The sequence below is a fragment of the Oratosquilla oratoria genome, chromosome 8 (genome assembly GCF_046742065.1).
Source record: "Oratosquilla oratoria isolate Oo_2021 chromosome 8, ASM4674206v1, whole genome shotgun sequence".
Taxonomy (NCBI): Eukaryota; Metazoa; Arthropoda; class Malacostraca; order Stomatopoda; family Squillidae; genus Oratosquilla; species Oratosquilla oratoria.
This window is the reverse complement of record NC_134784.1, coordinates 17,827,164-17,845,711: the sequence shown is the minus strand read 5'-3', so window position 1 is coordinate 17,845,711 and position 18,548 is coordinate 17,827,164. Positions and strand designations below refer to the sequence as shown.

The following is an 18,548-nucleotide window of genomic DNA, read 5'->3' as shown; positions in this document are numbered from 1 at the left end:
CAACTAGGTAAATACATGGGTCACCATGAGCATAGCTCCCCTTCCTGTATAATACAACTAGGTAAATATACACCTCTATATGCTTTTGTTGGATGAAACAGAACATTGGTGATAGTAAGTGGTGAATGATACACTTGTGAATGAATGCGTGTGGTGACTTTCCAGCTACCATCATGAGTTTTGTTTCCTGTGGAGGTGCTGGTATCCACAAAACCACTTAACCTCAATTTTACCTTAACCATGAATGACATAAGTGTCTTTCATTGTGTGACAGTGCATTCACTTCATGATGTCCTATTTAGGGTTGATTCTACATCATTATCAATAGCAACTGTGGTATCAGATTGTACAATTGATGAGAGGGATTTCACTGCAACTTACAATGCAGCAGGGAGGAAGTAGATAGTCTTGTGGAAGTGGAGTGCATGTCTACTACTGTGGAGTATACATCACAACATCATCCATATACAAACATTCTCCATTCACCCCTGTCTTCTGTCCTCTCCCGTCCTTCCTCAACAGACATTCCCCTCTTCCCCAAAGCCCCCTTCACCCCATCCATCCACCTCATCCTAGGACGTCCCCTCATGTTCACTCCCTCCACATCTGCCTTCCATACCTCTTTTACTAGTCTTTCTTCATTCCTTCCTTCCATGTGTCCAGACCATCCTAATACTCTTTCATCAACCCTATCTCCCAACTCCCTTTCCACCCCTGTTCTCCTCCTCACCTCCTCATTTCTCACTCTATCTAGCCTAGTAACCCCCATCATACTTCTCAGACACCTCATCTCAAACACATTCAAACTCCTTCTCTCTTCCTCTCTTATGTTCCATGTTTCTGCCTCATACAGTGCTGTTGGCACAATCACTCCTTCATACAGTCTCCTCTTACCATCCATTCCCAAATGTCTATTCCTCATTACACTTTTTAATCCACCAAGGCATTTACTCGCTTCTCTCAATCTACATTCTACCTCCACCTCCACTCCACCTTTTCCTGCCACATTTGCACCCAAGTATCTAAAACTATCCACTTCCTCCAGTCACTCTCCCTTAATGCTCACTTCTAGTCTGCTGCCACTTTCACCCCTTGAACATCTCATCACCTTTTACCCACATTTATCTTTAGCTTTCTTCTATCACACACTCTCCCAAACTCTGTCACCAACTTCCTCTATCCCTCCTCCGATCCTGCCACAACTGGAGTGTCGTATGCAAACAACAACTGGCTCACCTCCCACTTTTCTCCATTTTTTTTTAACCATCTCCAAACCCTGACCCACCACCCTTGCATTTACCTCTCGCACTACCCCATCCATGTACAAGTTGAACAGCCAGGGCGACATAACGCATCCCTGACAAAGTCCCACCTTTACCTCGAACCACTCACTCTCTCCATTTCCAATCCTGACACAAGCTCTACTACTCTCATAAAAACTCTTGACAGCTCCTAGAAGCTTTCCTCCTATCCCGTATATCTGCAAAACCTCCCACAGTGCCTTTCTGTCTACCCTATCGTAAGCCTTTTCCAGATCCATAAAAGCCCAAAAAACATCCTTCCCTTTTCTTATAGCTTTCTCACATATCTGTCTTACCACAAAAATCTGATCTACACAACCTCTACCTGTCCTAAATCCACACTGTTCCTCACCAATTACTCCCTCTGTTCCTCTCCTAATCCTTTCAATCAAGATCCTCCCATAAGCCTTCCCAACTACACTTAACAAGCTAATCCCTCTGAAACTACTACACTCACACTTGTCCCTTTTTCCCTTGTAAAGTGGAACTATACAGGCACTACTCCAGTCCCCCAGCACTCTACCCTCTCTCCAGCAAACATTAAATAACCTCACCAGCCAGTCCACCATCACTGTACCTTCTTTTTTTAGACATTCTGCATGGCATCCATCCAGACCAGGTGCCTTACCTGCTTTCATCATCTTAACAACTGCCTTCACTTCATCCTTCCTTATTTCTCCTCCATTTTCCTCACTCATCACAGTCATTTTCTTAGCATTTCCCACTGCAGCTATCTTTCCCTCCCTATCCTCCTTCACATTTAGCAGCAACTTCCTAAAATATTCTGCCCATCTTCCCCTTACTGCCTACTCTTCCATTATCATCTCTCTATCTGCACCTTTTACCTTTTCTTCTCTACTTGATTCGCCTCCTCTTCCTCTCTTAATTTCTTTCCAAAACATCTTTTTATTACTTTCAAAATTTTCTGTCATACTATTACTCCATTTCACATCTGCTCTCCTCTTTGCCTCCTTTACCTTTTGCTTCACTTCTCTTTTCTTTTCTTTGTACCTCTCATAGGACTCCTCTTCTACAACCTTCTTTGTTTCCTCATCCTACCATTCACTACCCTTCCTTCTATTTCCTCTTGTCCTTCTTGTTCCACACACCATCTTTGCACACTTTGTGACTCCCTCCTTGAACCATCTCCATTCCTCCTCCACTCCTAGCTCTACTCTATCCTTCACTCCCTCCCACTCCTCCCTCAGCTTCTTCTTGTACTCCTTCTCCTTTTCATTTTCATTTAAAGAGTTCACTCCAAGCACCTCCCTACCTTTGGTCCTTTTCCTCTTTCTCCATCTATCCTCCACTCTCAACTTACCTTCCACCAAAAAATGATCTGATATTCCCCCACCCTTAGCACATGTACATCCTTAACTCTTCCTATCATAATCCTATCTACCACTACATAATCCATTAGTGCTCTATCTACCACCCTTCCATCCACCACCCTCTCCTATGCGTACTTATGCTTGACTCTCTTCTGAAACACTGTATTTGCTATCATCAACTCTCTTTCTAGACACATTTCCACCATCAACTCTCCACTATGATTCTTTCCTCAAACTCCACATTTCCCAACCACTCCATCAATTGGATCATTTCCTACCCTAGCATTAAGGTCTCCCAGTACTATTACATTGACATTTCTCCCTAATCCCTCTATACACTCATTTAAATCTATTCAAAAAACCTCCCTTTCTTCTACACTCTTCTTACTGCCAGGCCCATATGCACTTACAAAAACCCACATCTCCTTTCCCAGTTTCACCTTCATCCACATTATCCTTGAGGAAACCTCCTTCCACTCCACTACACATTTATGTATCTCTTCACTTACTAGTATAGCCACTCCTTCCCTCCCTCGCCCTCTCTTCACTCCTGATAACCTTCCACTTACACTCCCAAACTTACACTCGCCCTTCCCTTTCAACTTAGTTTCACTCAAAGCCAGCACATCCATCTTTCTTCTCACAAACATACTCCCTATCCCATCCCTTTTACTCTCATCTGTACCACATCCACACACATTAAAAGACCCAAACCTTAGGGTGCTGGTTGGAAAACTCCTAGACCCTCTTATGCCTTTACATTTTTTTTAGGAATGTCCCCTGTGGGGCTACAGGGAGAAGGATGCCTGGTCCCAATCCCTGTCCCTTTTTTCTCGCCTCTTACGATCCAAGTGGAAATACTTGGTGGCAGTATTCTTTCCCCCACCATACCCCACCTAAATTTAACCCTTAACCCTAACCAAAATAAAAAAAATCAATGAAATATAGTTATCCAAGTACCTGGAGTGATAGGGTATCAAAATATATATGGTTGTGGGGTCTACCTCCAAAATCCTAGGAGGAGTTCGTGAACAATAAGACAAACAAATGAAAGATAGTTTTCCAAGTACCTTGGGTTATAAGGTTTCAGAATATATATGGTTATAGGGGTCTATCTGCAAAAAACTTAGGAGGAGTTCATGAATAATCCCCAACATAACCATACCCCACCTAACTTTAAACCTTAACCCTAACCAAAATATATATATATATTTTTTAATGAAATATAGATATCCAAGTACCTGGAGTGATAGGGTACCAGAATACATATGGTTATGGGGGTCTATCTCCAAAACCCTAGGAGAAGTTCATGAACAAACAGACAGACAAATGAAAGATAGTTATCCAAGTACCTTGGGTTATAACGTTTCAGAATATATATGGTTATAGGGGTCTATCTGCAAAAACCTACGAGGAGTTTGTGAATAATCCCTAACCTAACCATACCCCAACTAACTTTAACCCTTAACCCTAACCAAAATATATATATATATATATCTTTAATGAAATATAGATATCCAAGTACCTGGAGTGATAGGGTATCAGAATACAGTATATATGGTTATGGGGGTCTATCTCCAAAACCCTAAGTGAAGTTCATGAACAAACAGACAGACAGAGGCTACTTCTTTATTTTAGTAGATACAAAAATAAAATTAAAATTTACTGCAGCTTGTGCTGTTATTTTAGAAGTATTGGCATCAGCATCAGCAAAATATTGACGGTGCTGAATCCCATTCTAAAGAAAAAAAAAATGCAGATTCTCGCTGATGCCAATTCACAAAAAAAAAAAAAAGCAAATTTTTGCCAATGCCAATTAATCGGCACAGTGACCAAAGTTATCTCTTCTCATGACTTTGAAGCTGATAGCATGCTGCAATAAATACATGATCTGTGACTGGCTACACTGCCACCAATGAATGTCACAAAGTCCAGTAAAGATGGAAGTGCAAGAAACATTGTTGAGGATGAACTGACTTGTATGGCTGTCACCAGGAATATAATGGATGAGAATGGAGTAGCAAATGAGAGTGAAAATGAGGAGAGCTCGGGATGACCTCTACCACACAGAGGCTTTAGAGAGCATTGTCCTGTGGTCCCCTTCCATTATAGTGATCTGCCTTAGGATCAGGGTGTGTGTGTGCATTGTGTTATTCATGTGTAAAGTGTCTTTTATACATGGTCTGTGTTGTTGTGCCTCTGCAACTAATTGTTACAAATTAAGATGCATGTAATTGTATGTACCTCTATTGTGTGTATTTACCTAGTTGTATTCTACAGGAAGGGGAGCTATGCTCATGGTGTCCCATCTTTGTATCTCACAACATCTAGTTTGTTCTTAAATTTATGTATGATGTTTGCACACACTATTGTTTTGTCCAATTTGTTATAGACATCCACCATTCTGCGTGGAAAGCTGTTTTTTCAGATCACTTCTATAACTATATTCTTTTTGAGTTCCTTTTCATGTCCCCTTGTTTTTCTTGTATCCCAATTTAATAAGTTTTCTCTATCAAGGACGTCCATGCCTTTCATAATTCTATGTGTGACTGTGGGACTATGATTGCTTATGCTGATGTGTGCTTTGGCTGTTTGCCAAAATGTGATAATGTCACTAGTCAAACCAGTATGAGCCTAGAATTGGCCAGCTGACTGAGTGCCAGGTGTGATGTAGGGTAGGGTGGCACTGGCCGACAGTGATCTCTGTAACCTGTTTGTTAGATGAGAAATATAGAAGTGTCCTTGGCTTTAATTACTTATTTCCCAGCATCAGGTCCTGAGGCTTTTGACGCATCCAAGGATCCTAGGAGACTGAGCACTTCCCTCACTCCTACATTTATACCTGCTAAACCTGGTTTTTTGCTCCCTTCATTTTTCTCCAAAAAGTTGCGCTCTTTTGTGAAGGCCAATTGGAAGCCTTCATTCATTATTTCTGCCTAGCTGAGGCCTCTTCAAAGACCTCACCATCTACTATTAACTTGATGATTTCTTCTCTGTGTCTCAATTTACTATTCATGAATCTGTAACACAGTTTTAATTCATCTTTGCATTTTTCTACTACACCTTTTTTAAAATTGCTTTCTTCTGTTCTGTGAATTCTGCTTTAGTCATTCCTAGCTTGTTTGTAAGCTTCTTTTGTTTTATTGCTTTTCTTTCTCAATTTTCCCCAACCCACATCCCTGGCCTTTTTTGTAATCTCACACCTTTTGTTAAATCAATCATGTTTTTGCTTCTTCCTTTCTCTAGTCTTTGGCACATGTTTATTCACTCCTAGGTTGTAAATGTCAAGAAAGATTTCCCATTTCCTCCTTATTCCTGTGGTATTCATGAATTTCTCCCAGTTTGTTTCTTCAAAGAATTTTCTCAACCCTAAGTAATCTGCTTTCCTAAAATTGAGTCTCCCTTGCCTGTGTGATTCATTCCTTGGCTCTATTTCCTCATCCTCCAGCTGAAATTCAATTGTAACATGGTCTTTTTTTTTCCTATTAGGCAAAGGTAGTTCAAGGAGTTGATGATGTCTGGCTCTTTGGTTAGTAATAGATCTAATCTTGTGGGAGTGTCATCTTCTCTTACCCATGTCACTTCCTTTACCCACTGGGTCGTTGTGTTCTCCATTACTATACTCAACAGTGTATTTCCCCAAGAATCTGTTTTGCTGCTTGCTTCCCATTTATCACAGTTGACATCACCACAAATGAAATCTCCAATAATGACTATGTTACTACTTTGTTCAATATTTTTCTTTAGGAAAAGTGTTGTATTTTCTAACATTTCTTGATATTCAGTTTCATCCCAAGCTTTTGTCTTGGGGAAAACATATACCACCATGGAGTTTCTTTTATTGTGTCCCTTAGTACTGACCTTTAGGTAAATTGCTTCAGCCCTGCCTTCAGTCAGATTTGCTTTTTCCACTTTTATGTCACTTCTCACCACAAACATTATTCCTCCACCCTTTTTATCTTTGTCTCTTCTCCAGGAGGTGTATCTATTGTTCCCCAACTGTATATCAATTTTTGGGGGGATTTTAGTCTCTACTAGACAATATATCAGGCTCATTTATCCTTAAGTAGTCATATATCTCCAACCTAACTGATAGTAAACCATCAATATTAGCATATGCTATTGTAGTTTTTTTCTTTCAGTGATGCTTCTGAAATGTAGTTTGAAGGGTTTGTGATATTTAGGGATCTGGTGTAGAATTGTGTTCCTGTCATATCATGTGATGTTCTATTAGGAGGATCTTGGTTTGTGTATGTACTGTAGGTGTCCTATAGTGGTGGATTTGGTGCATTTTGTTATCATTTTGTGAAAAACAAACAAACAAACAAACAAACAGGAACATAGGAGAGGAAGACTGTTGGGCATAGAGTGTGAGAGTGTAATTAGTGAATCTCTGGCCCAGTCTGAGGACCAGGTGCCAGCCCCCTGGGCTCCACCTCCTTGTCAGTTTCTTGCTTCTTGGATGGATCTTGAGAAGTTATATTTGGTAGGTCTTTAGAATTACCAGATGTTGGCTAATAGTTCAGAGGATAATGACATTGAGACAACTTGGCATGTTATATATTATACTCAGGATGTAAGTAAATTAAACAAGTACACATGAGAAATGATAATTAGTATAGTTATCCTTACCTTGGTAATTTATCATGGAAGACTTGATCAACTTCATTCACACTGTTCATAGAAATTACTGGGAAATCAGCAAGGCAATCCTCGTTGTCCCACTCTAATGAAGGTATATGGTCCTAGAAAGAAATTGTTTGTATGCACTGATACTGTATTGTCTTTTGTATGCATATATTTTTCTATCACTAGTCTTCCTAAAGCAAATGTTTATACTATATTATTCACTACTGAATTACCCTGGCAGCCCTAACAGTGAAAACCATGCGATCAGTACCTATGATGCTTAATATGACTACTATATGAGCAATTTTGCAGATCTGACATTTTTGCAAAAGAAAGAGAAGCAGATAGCTATGCACATATCTTTCTCTTTTTTGTAAATAAGTTTTTCTTCTCCTTGAAGAGGTAACCTTCACCAATGAGTCTTGCTAGGAGAAATCTAAATCACAGGTAATCTTATCCTGAGATCTCTTTATAGCATAATCGGGAAGTCACTACAGCACTTGTCATGTGCTAGCCGGGTTCGAGTCCTTGGCAGTACTGCATTTCAATTTCTGCATGTTAGCCTCCATTGGGTCTCCCGATGTTGATGGCTTAAAATTAAAGTGCATTGTGGTTGTTAAAATGTATATATATATACATATATATATATATATATATGGATGGGTGGTGAGATAAACACGGGGAACCGTTAGGGATTTGTTTCGTCCTTACCAGGACTTCTTCAGAGTACATACACCTTCAAACAATTCACACCTTAAATACCCGCCGAATCTCTCTGTGTTCCGCCATGATCGACCTGACCTCTCGTGCTCCGCTCTGCCTCGCGAAGTATCAAACGGCTCGTCGTTTTTGTTAATCTAATAAACCTATCGCAGTGGTTGTTGTTTGGATGGGAAGCGATGTAAGCTGCTTCAGTTATTTTTCTTCTTTTCTTAGGAAGTCCTTCCTGCAGCACCTCTATTCTGTCCCAGTCTGGTAAGTGGCCATGAGTATCTACATGAACCACTGCAGAAAGGACTTCCTAAGAAAAGAAGAAAAATAACTGAAGCAGCTTACATCGCTTCCCATCTAAACAACAACCACTGCGATGGGTTTATTAATTTAACAAAAATGACGAGCTGTTTGATACTTCGAGAGGCAGAGCGGAGGAGCACGAGAGGTCACGTCAATCATGGCGGAACGCGGAGAGATTCGGCGGGTATTTAGGGTGTGAATTGTTTGAAAGTGTATGTACTCTGAAGAAGTCCTGGGAAGGACAAAATAAATCCCTAACGGTTCCCTGTGTTTATCTCACCACTCATCCACTCATATATACCTATATATATATATATATATATATATATATATATATATATATATATATATGTATATATATTATATATATATATGTATATATTATATATATATATGTATATATTATATATATATAATATATACATATATGTATATATATATACATATATATATATATATATATATATATATATTTATATATATATATTTTTTCAACCACAAATCACTTTTAATTCCATGCCATCGCAGGCGAGACTGAGAATCGCTCGATGGAGGCATCCTTTGGAAATTGAAATGTGAACAAGCCAAGGATTCGAATCCAGCTAACCCGTAACAAAGTTACAGTGACATAAACCAATACGCTATCTTGATAGCGTATTGGTTTACGTCACTGTAACTTTGTTACGGGTTAGCTGGATTCGAATCCTCGGCTCGTTCACATTTCAATTTCCAAAGGATGCCTCCATCGTGCGATTCTCAGTCTCGCCTGCGATTCTCAGTCTCGCCTGCGATTCTCAGTCTCGCCTGCGATGGCATGGAATTAAAAGTGATTTGTGGTTGAAAAAAAAAAATTGATCACTGGGAACCATTCAGTGTATATGTATATATATATATATATATATATATATATATATATATATATATATATATATAAAGATATATAAATATATATGTACGTATATCAGGAACATGCCACCTGATATACGTGGCAACATTTCCTCTAAGCTGTGTGCATGTATTTACCTAAGTGTATTTACCTAGTTGTATTTTACGGGAAGGGGAGCTATGCTCGTGGGGTCCCGTCTTCATATCTCATTTTATCTAAACTATTTTTAAATTCATGTATTGTTTTTGCACACACCACTTTCTCATCTAACTTGTTCCAACTGTCTATTACTCTGTGAGGAAAGCTGTTCTTTTTCAAATCTCTTCTATAGCTGTCTTTTTTTATTTTCTTTCCGTGTCCTCTTGTATTTCTGTCATCCCATTTTATCAGATTCTCTCTATCAGTAATTTCTATGCCTTTCATGATTCTGTAAATAGCTATCAAATCTCCTCTCTCTCTTCTTTGCTCTAGTGTCTGTAGTTCAAGTTTTTCTAGTCTCTCTTCATATGATAGTTTTGAGAGTGTTGGTGCCAATTTTGTAATTGCTCTTTGTATTCTTTCAAGTTTTTTTATACATTTTTTTGTACTTGGTGACCATATCGTTGCTGCATATTCCAATCTTGGTCTTATCAGGGTGATTAGGATTTTCTTCACCATTTCTTCATCCAGGTATGTAAATGCAACTTTGATTGTTCTTATTAGATTATAAGTCTCTCCAAAAATCTTATTTATATGTTTCTCAGGTGACATATTATTCATAACAATGACTCCCAGGTCCTTCTCATTTTCTACTTTTTTTATTCCTTCTTCTCCCAATTTATATGCTCCTGTTATTCTGTTTTTGCTTTTTCCAAATTCCATTATACTACACTTTTTTGTATTGAACTCCATCTCCCACTTCCTACTCCATTCCTGTACTTTATTTAGATCTCTCTGTAGTGATTCACAATCTTCTTCAGTTTTCACTCTTTTCAGTAGTTTTGCATCATCTGCAAAGAAGCTCATATAGCTTTCAATTCCTTCATCCATATCATTAATATATATAGCAAACATTATTGGGGCCAGAACTGTTCCCTGCGGAACACCGCTTATTACTTCATCCCATTGTGAGTGCTGGTCTCTTATCACTACTCTCATTTTTCTTTCTTGCAAAAAGTCTTTCATCCAATTTAGTAGTTTGCCCTGTATTCCTCCTTCAGTTTCTAATTTCTTAAGCAACTTCTTATGTGGTACTTTGTCAAAAGCTTTCTTTAGGTCTAAAAATGCACAGTCCGCCCATCCATCTCTTGTATTATATCTATTAGCCTTGAATAGAAACATATTAAATTGGTGACGCATGATCGTCCTTGTCTGAATCCAAATTGCCTTGGATTTAACACATTTTTTTCTAAATATTTTACCCATCTACTTTTGATAATTCTTTCACAAATTTTTGCTATTGTACTTGTTAGAGAGACTGATCTATAGTTGTTAGGTTCTTCTTTATTTCCTCCTTTATATATAGGTACTATCTTTGCTTTTTTCCAATCTTCTGGAACTTTTCCTTCTTTCAAGGAACTGTTTAGTATGCTATGTATTTTGTCTGCCAGTTCATTCCTGCATTCTTTCAGTATCCAGTTTGCTATTTCATCTGGTCCATGCGATTTTCTGACATCAAGATTACTCAAGTGTGTTAATATTTCATTCTTTGTTACTTCTATTTCTTCCATAGGGGGGACTTTCTCTTTCCATTCGTTCTCTTCAGGTTGTATGTTCTCCCTTGTAAACACTGATTTAAAATGTTTGTTCATAATTTCCGCCATTTCCATTTCCTCAGTGTATTCAACTCCCTCCTGTCTTAATTTCTCCAAGTCTTGTTTGTTTTTCAGTTTATTGTTTACAAATCTGTAGAATAGTTTTGGTTGATCTTTACACTTTTCTATGATATCTTTTTCATATTTTCTCTTTTCCTCTCTGCACATTTGTACATATTCATTTCTATAACAGGTATATATTTTCCATTTTTCAGGTCTTCTGTCTTTTTTCCATCTGGTCCAGGCTTTGTCTCTATTGTCTTTTAACTCCCTACAGCTTTTGTTGTACCAGCATTTTACATATTCTTTTTCTTGTTTTTGTCTTGGGACATACTTTTCCACTCCTTTTTTGTAAATTTTTGTCAAAATATTCCATTTCTCTTCTACTGTTGTATCTTCTTTGTATATGTCTTCCCAGTTTTCCTTTTGAAAGAATTCTCTTATTTTATATGTGCACATGCACATATGTTTTACAATTGGCACATGTAAAGAAAAAATGTGTGCACACAAAGTTTTCGAAGGATATTAAAATCCATTTAATAAAGAAGTTCCACCCAAACATCAACTTATAAATTCTCTAAAAATATGGTAACTTGCCAACCATCAAACCAATATTTTTTTTATTCCTTTTCTAACTCTAGTGCTTCCATTGTGTATTTGCTTAAATGATGAGATGGTGACTTGCATGGATGCACACAGAGTTTTCAGAGAAGGCAAAGTTTACACACAACCAAATTTCTGTACACACAGCAAAAATTTAGAGGGAACATTAGTCAACAGCTACATTTTCCTTCTGATGCACAACATGCACCCAATCAACCAAGATTATGATTATTTTTCTGATTACTGTGAATAAAATGCATTTGAATTCATAAAGGTTACCAACTGCCTACCCTGAATAATTAATGACAGCGCATATCTGAGATATATATGTACACACACACACACACACACTTCAGTGAACGGACGGCGTAGAAGACGTTCTGAAGAAAAAGTGAAAAATGGAGGATTCCAAAGCAAAGGAAGTACCTATTGTATTTGCAGGGTGGGGGGAAATTGCTCATGGGGTAGTGGGAAAGTAGGGAAAGAGGAGAAGGGGAGGGATTGCTGAAGGAAATGGAAGGAAATGAGGAAGGAGAAAACTTGGCCCAGGCAGACAGACGAAATGTAAACATCAAAAAACGGCCCCCCGACCAACTGAGTGACAACGAAATGTCTAATAAAAATGTAAAGATCAGAAACATAGATAAGAGCAGTACAATGGAAGGTGAGGATGATAATTTCAAAGGATTTAATGAAAGGGCGGCGGATACCAACCTCCCCCGACTGACAAAACTGGAGGAAAAACTTCAACACATGTCTGACAACTGGGAAGTTAGGTTTGGCAAGATGACAAAAATCGCCGAGAGGTTCGAAAAATTGGAAGAACTAGAGAAGGCAAACAAAAACTTAACTGATGAAATAGAAGACCTAAAAAGTCAGTTAAGAAAAGTAAAGGTGGAGAATGAGGAATTGAAGAGGAATAGTATAGAAAACAGAGAGGCCATAACTAAAGAAGCTAAGAATTGGAAAGCAACCCAAGAAGACAATAAAGTTTCATTCACTGACATAGTCAAACAACAATTGAAAGAACATACTGAAGACTCGGTTATTAAAGTGATGAGACAAAAGGAGAATATAGTAAGAGATTTAGCAGACAAGAAGAAATGTATAATTATATTAGGAATGGAAGAAAAACACAACCCAGATAGAACCACAAGAATCAAAGAGGAAAATGAAAAAGTAAGCCAATTACTAGAATCAGTTCAGGAAGATGAACCAGAAATTATGAAGCAAATCGAAGAGAAATTTAGACTTGGAAAGTATAGCACAGATAGAACCAGACCAATTAAGATATAATTCAGGTCACAAACGATGTCAGAGAATATCTTACCCAAAACAGGGAAACTAGCAACAAGTGAACAATATAAAAAGGTATGGATAAAAAGGGAAATGAATAAAGAGGAAAGAGAGGAAGAAAAACAGAAAAGACTTGAAGCTAAGGAAAAAAACGAGAAAAACAAAAGGGAAACAGAGAACACAATGGAAGTGGCAGAAAACTAAGAGTGTCTTACACAAATATAGATGGATTAATAACAGGATTGAATGAGCTGAATGATTATTTGAAGGAAAAAGAACCAGACATAATGGGAATTGTAGAAACAAAATTAAAAGGTCCACTACCACCCAACAGTGTAGGACATGATGCATATAATTATTGGATTAGAAACAGAGTGAAAAAGGAAGGGGGTGGAGTTATGTTCCTGACTAAGAAGGATATAAACGTGAAGGGTGTCACATATGGAAAGAATACAGTAGAGATGATAATGATGGAAGTAGAAGACAGAGATAAGAAGAGCAGAAAGTTTGTGATAAATTATGTGCCCCCGAAAACAGCCTCATGGGAAGAGAGTGAACATAAAAGTATGTTAGAGGACACAAAGATAGCATTAAACAAGATAATGGAAGAGGGAGGAAGAATAGTTATGATGGGCGACTTAAATTGCAAAGAAATCTGCTGGGAAGAAATGACAGTAAAGGGTGGAGATGGCTCATGGGGAAACGCTCTACTTGAGATGATTACTAACAATACAATGACACAGTGGATACAGTGGAAGAAGATTGTGAATCACTACAAAGAGATCTAAATATAGTACAGGAATGGAGTAGGAAGTGGGAGATGGAGTTCAATACAAAAAAGTGTAGTATAATGGAATTTGGAAAAAGTAAAAACAGAATAACAGGATCATATATATTGGGAGAAGGAATAAAAAAAGTAGAAAATGAAAAGGACCTGGGAGTCATTACTATGAATAATATGTCACCTGAAAAACATATAGATAAGATTTTTGGAGAAACTTATAATTTAATAAGAACAATCAAAGTGGCATTTACATACCTGGATGAAGAAATGGTGAAGAAAATTCTAATCACTCTGATAAGACCAAGATTGGAATATGCAGCAACGATATGGTCACCAAGTGCAAAAAAATGCATAAAAAAACTTGAAAGAATACAAAGAGCAATTACAAAACTGGCACCAACACTCTCAAAACTATCATATGAAGAGAGACTAGAAAAACTTGAACTACAGACACTAGAGCAAAGAAGAGAGAGAGGAGATTTGATAGCTATTTACAGAATCATGAAAGGCATAGAAATTACTGATAGAGAGAATCTGATAAAATGGGATGATAGAAATACAAGAGGACATGGAAAGAAAATAAAAAAAGACAGCTATAGAAGAGATTTGAAAAAGAACAGCTTTCCTCACAGAGTAATAGACAGTTGGAACAAGTTAGATGAGAAAGTGGTGTGTGCAAAAACAATACATGAATTTAAAAATAGTTTAGATAAAATGAGATACGAAAACGGGACACCACGAGCATAGCTCCCCTTCCCGTAAAATACAACTAGGTAAATACACACTCCACCGAACGGACGGTGTAGAGGATGTTCTGATGAAAAAGTTAAATTTTCATGGATCCCAAAGCAAAGGAAGTACCTATTGTATTTACAGGGGGGGATTGCTCGTGGTGTAGTGGGAAAGTGAGGAAAAAGGAGAAGGGGAGGGATTACTGAGGGATATGGAAGGAAATGAGGAAGGAGAGGACTTGGTCCAGGCAGGCAGACGCCATGTAAACAAAAGAGGGCCGGACCAGTTTAGTGACGATGAAGGATCTAACAAAAATGTAAAGATTAGAAACATAGATATGAGTAGCACAATAGAAGTTTAGGATGATAATTTCCAGGGATTTAAGGAGGGGGGGGAGGATACCAACCTCCCCCGACTGGCAAGACTCGAAGAAAAGTGTAGGACAACAGTGTAGGACATGATGCATATAATTATTGGATTAGAAACAGAGAGACAAAGCAAGGGGGTGGAGTTATGTTCCTGACTAAGAAGGATATAAACATGAGGTGTGTCACATATGGAAAGAATACAGTAGAGATGATTATGATCGAAGTGGAAGACAGAGATAAGAAGAGCAGAAAGTTTGTGATAAATTATGTGCCTCCAAAAACAGCCTCGTGGGAAGAGAGTGAACATAAAAGTATGTTAGAGGACACAAAGATAACATTAAATAAGATAATGGAAGATGGAGTAAGAATAGTTATGATGGGCAACTTTAATTGCAAAGAAATCTGCTGGGAAGAAATGACAGTAAAGGGTGGAGACGGCTCATGGGGAAACGCTCTACTTGAGATGATTACTAACAATACAATGACACAGTGGATACAGGAGAACACTAGGTATAGAAATGAGGAAGAACCATCGAGACTAGACCTAATAATTACATCTGAACCTAGAATAGTGGACAAGATTGAATATAAAACACCAATAAGTAAAAGTGACCACATATTGATTGAAATGGAACTAAATGAAGAAAAATACATGAAAAGAAATGAACAATACAGAAAAGGAAGATTGATGTATGAAAAAACAAACTTTGATAAAATAAGAGAATTCTTTCAAAAAGAAAACTGGGAAGAAATATACAAAGAAGATACAACAGTGGAAGAGAAATGGAATATTTTGAAAAAAAATGAAAAAAAAAGGAGTGGAAAAGTATGTCCCAAGACAAAAACAAGAAAAAGAATATGTAAAATGCTGGTACAATAACAGTTGTAGGGAGTTAAAAGACAAAAGAGACAAAGCTTGGACCAGATGAAAAAAAGACAAAAGGCCTGAAAAATGGAAAATATATACTTGTTATAGAAATGAATATGTACAAACGTGCAGAGAGGAAAAGAGAAAATATGAAAAAGATGTCATAGAAAAGTGTAAAGATCAACCAAAACTATTTTACAGATTTGTAAACAACAAATTGAAAAACAAACAAGACTTGGAGAAATTAAGACAAGGAGTTGAATACACAGAGGAAATAGAAATGGTGGAAATTATGAACAAGCATTTTAAATCAGTGTTTACAAGGGAGAACATACAACCTGAAGAGATCAAATGGAAAGAGAAAGTCCCTCCCATGAAAGAAAAAGAAGTAACAAAGAAATATTGACACACTTGAGTAATCTTGATGTCAGAAAATTGCATGGATCATATGAAATAGCAAACTGGATTTTGAAAGAATGTAGGAATGAACTGGCAGACAAAATACATAGCATATTAAACAGTTCCTTGAAAGAAGGAAAAGTTCCAGAAGATTGGAAAAAAGCAAATATAGTACCTATATATAAAGGAGGTAATAAAGAAGAACCTACCAACTATAGACCAGTCTCTCTAACAAGTACAATAGCAAGAATTTGTGAAAGAATTGTCAAAAGTAGATGGGTAAAGTATTTAGAAAAAAACATGTTAAATCCAAGGCAATTTGGATTCAGACAAGGACGATCATGCGTCACCAATTTAATATGTTTCTATTCAAGGCTAATAGATATAATACAAGAAAGAGATGGATGGGCTGATTGTGCATTTCTAGACCTAAAAAAAGCTTTTGACAAAGTACCACATAAGAAGTTGCTTAAGAAATTAGAAACTGAAGGAGGAATACAGGGCAAACTGCTTAATTGGATGGAAGACTTTTTGCAAGAAAGAAAAATGAGAGTAGTGATAAGAGACAAACACTCAAAATGGGATGAAGTAATAAGCGGTGTTCCACAAGCAACAGTTCTGGCCCCAATAATGTTTGCTATATATATTAATGATATGGATGAAGGAATTGAAAGCTATATGAGCTTCTTTGCAGATGATGCAAAACTACTGAAAAAAGTGAACACGGAAGAAGATTGTGAATCACTACAGAGTGATCTAAATAAAGTACAGGAATGGAGTAGGAAGTGGGAGATGGAGTTCAATACAAAAAAGTGTAGTATAATGGAATTTGGAAAAAGCAAAAACAGAATAACAGGAGCATATAAATTGGGAGAAGAAGGAATAAAAAAAGTAGAAAATGAGAAGGACCTGGGAGTCATTGTTATGAATAATATGTCACCTGAGAAACATATAAATAAGATTTTTGGAGAAACTTATAATCTAATAAGAACAATCAAAGTGGCATTTACATACCTGGATGAAGAAATGGTGAAGAAAATTCTAATCACTCTAAGATCAAGACTGGATTATGCAGCAATGATATGGTCACCAAGTACAAAAAAATGTATAAAAAAAACTTGAAAGAATACAAAGAGCAATTACAAAATTGGCACCAACACTCTCAAAACTATCATATGAAGAGAGACTAGAAAAACTTGAACTACAGACACTAGAGCAAAGAAGAGAGAGAGGAGATTTGATAGCTATTTACAGAATCATGAAAGGCATAGAAATTACACTATATTTGCTTTTTTCCAATCTTCTGGAACTTTTCCTTCTTTCAAGGAACTGTTTAGTATGCTATGTATTTTGTCTGCCAGTTCATTCCTGCATTCTCTCAGTATCCAGTTTGCTATTTCATCTGGTCCATGCGATTTTCTGACATCAAGATTACTCAAGTGTGTTAATATTTCATTCTTTGTTACTTCTATTTCTTCCATAGGGGGGACTTTCTCTTTCCATTCATTCTCTTCAGGTTGTATGTTCTCCCTTGTAAACACTGATTTAAAATGTTTGTTCATAATTTCCGCCATTTCTATTTCCTCAGTGTATTCAACTCCCTCTTGTCTTAATTTCTCCAAGTCTTGTTTGTTTTTCAGTTTATTGTTTACAAATCTGTATAATAGTTTTGGTTGATCTTTACACTTTTCTATGATATCTTTTTCATATTTTCTCTTTTCCTCTCTGCACATTTGTACATATTCATTTCTATAACAAGTATATATTTTCCATTTTTCAGGTCTGTCTTTTTTCCATCTGGTCCAGGCTTTGTCTCTTTTGTCTTTTAACTCCCTACAACTTTTGTTGTACCAGCATTTTACATATTCTTTTTCTTGTTTTTGTCTTGGGACATACTTTTCCACTCCTTTTTTGTAAATTTTTGTCAAAATATTCCATTTCTCTTCCACTGTTGTTTCTTCTTTGTATATTTCTTCCCAGTTTTCCTTTTGAAAGAATTGTCTTATTTTATCAAAGTTTGTTTTTTCATACATCATTCTTCCTTTTCTATATTGCTCATTTCTTTTCATATATTTTTCTTCATTAAGTTCCAGTTCAATCAATATGTGGTCACTTTTACTTATTGGTGTTTTATATTCAATTTTGTCCACTATTCTAGGTTCAGATGTAATTATTAGGTCTAGTCTCGATGGCTCTTCTTCATTTCTATACCTAGTGTTCTCCTGTATCCATTGTGTCATTGTATGGTCAGTAACCATCTCAAGTAGAGCGTTTCCCCATGAGCCGTCTCCACCCTTTACTGTCATTTCTTCCCAGCAGATTTCTTTGCAATTAAAGTCGCCCATCATAACTATTCTTCCTCCCTCTTCCATTATCTTGTTTAATGCTATCTTTGTGTCCTCTAACATACTTTTATGTTCACTCTCTTCCCATGAGGCTGTTTTCGGGGGCACATAATTTATCACAAACTTTCTGCTCTTCTTATCTCTGTCTTCTACTTCCATCATTATCATCTCTACTGTATTCTTTCCATATGTGACACAC

At 37.0% G+C, this 18,548-nt stretch overlaps 2 protein-coding genes across 9 annotated transcripts in view; one reads left to right on the top strand and one right to left on the bottom strand.

The window, feature by feature from the left end:
* The window catches only part of LOC143027610 (uncharacterized), a 327,317-nt gene that overhangs the window by 212,278 nt on the left and 96,491 nt on the right, over positions 1 to 18,548 (bottom strand). For all 8 annotated transcript variants that reach the window (XR_012966618.1, XR_012966619.1, XR_012966621.1 and 5 more), the window contains one exon: positions 7,265 to 7,377. Coding sequence is in view for 3 of the 8 variants with exons in the window: in XM_076188969.1 (XP_076045084.1) it covers positions 7,265 to 7,377 (113 nt within the window). In the remaining 5 variants the exon portion in view is untranslated. The remainder of the gene's footprint in view (positions 1 to 7,264; positions 7,378 to 18,548) is intronic.
* The window catches only part of LOC143027614 (uncharacterized), a 146,371-nt gene that overhangs the window by 82,416 nt on the left and 45,407 nt on the right, over positions 1 to 18,548 (top strand). The window lies entirely within an intron of this gene.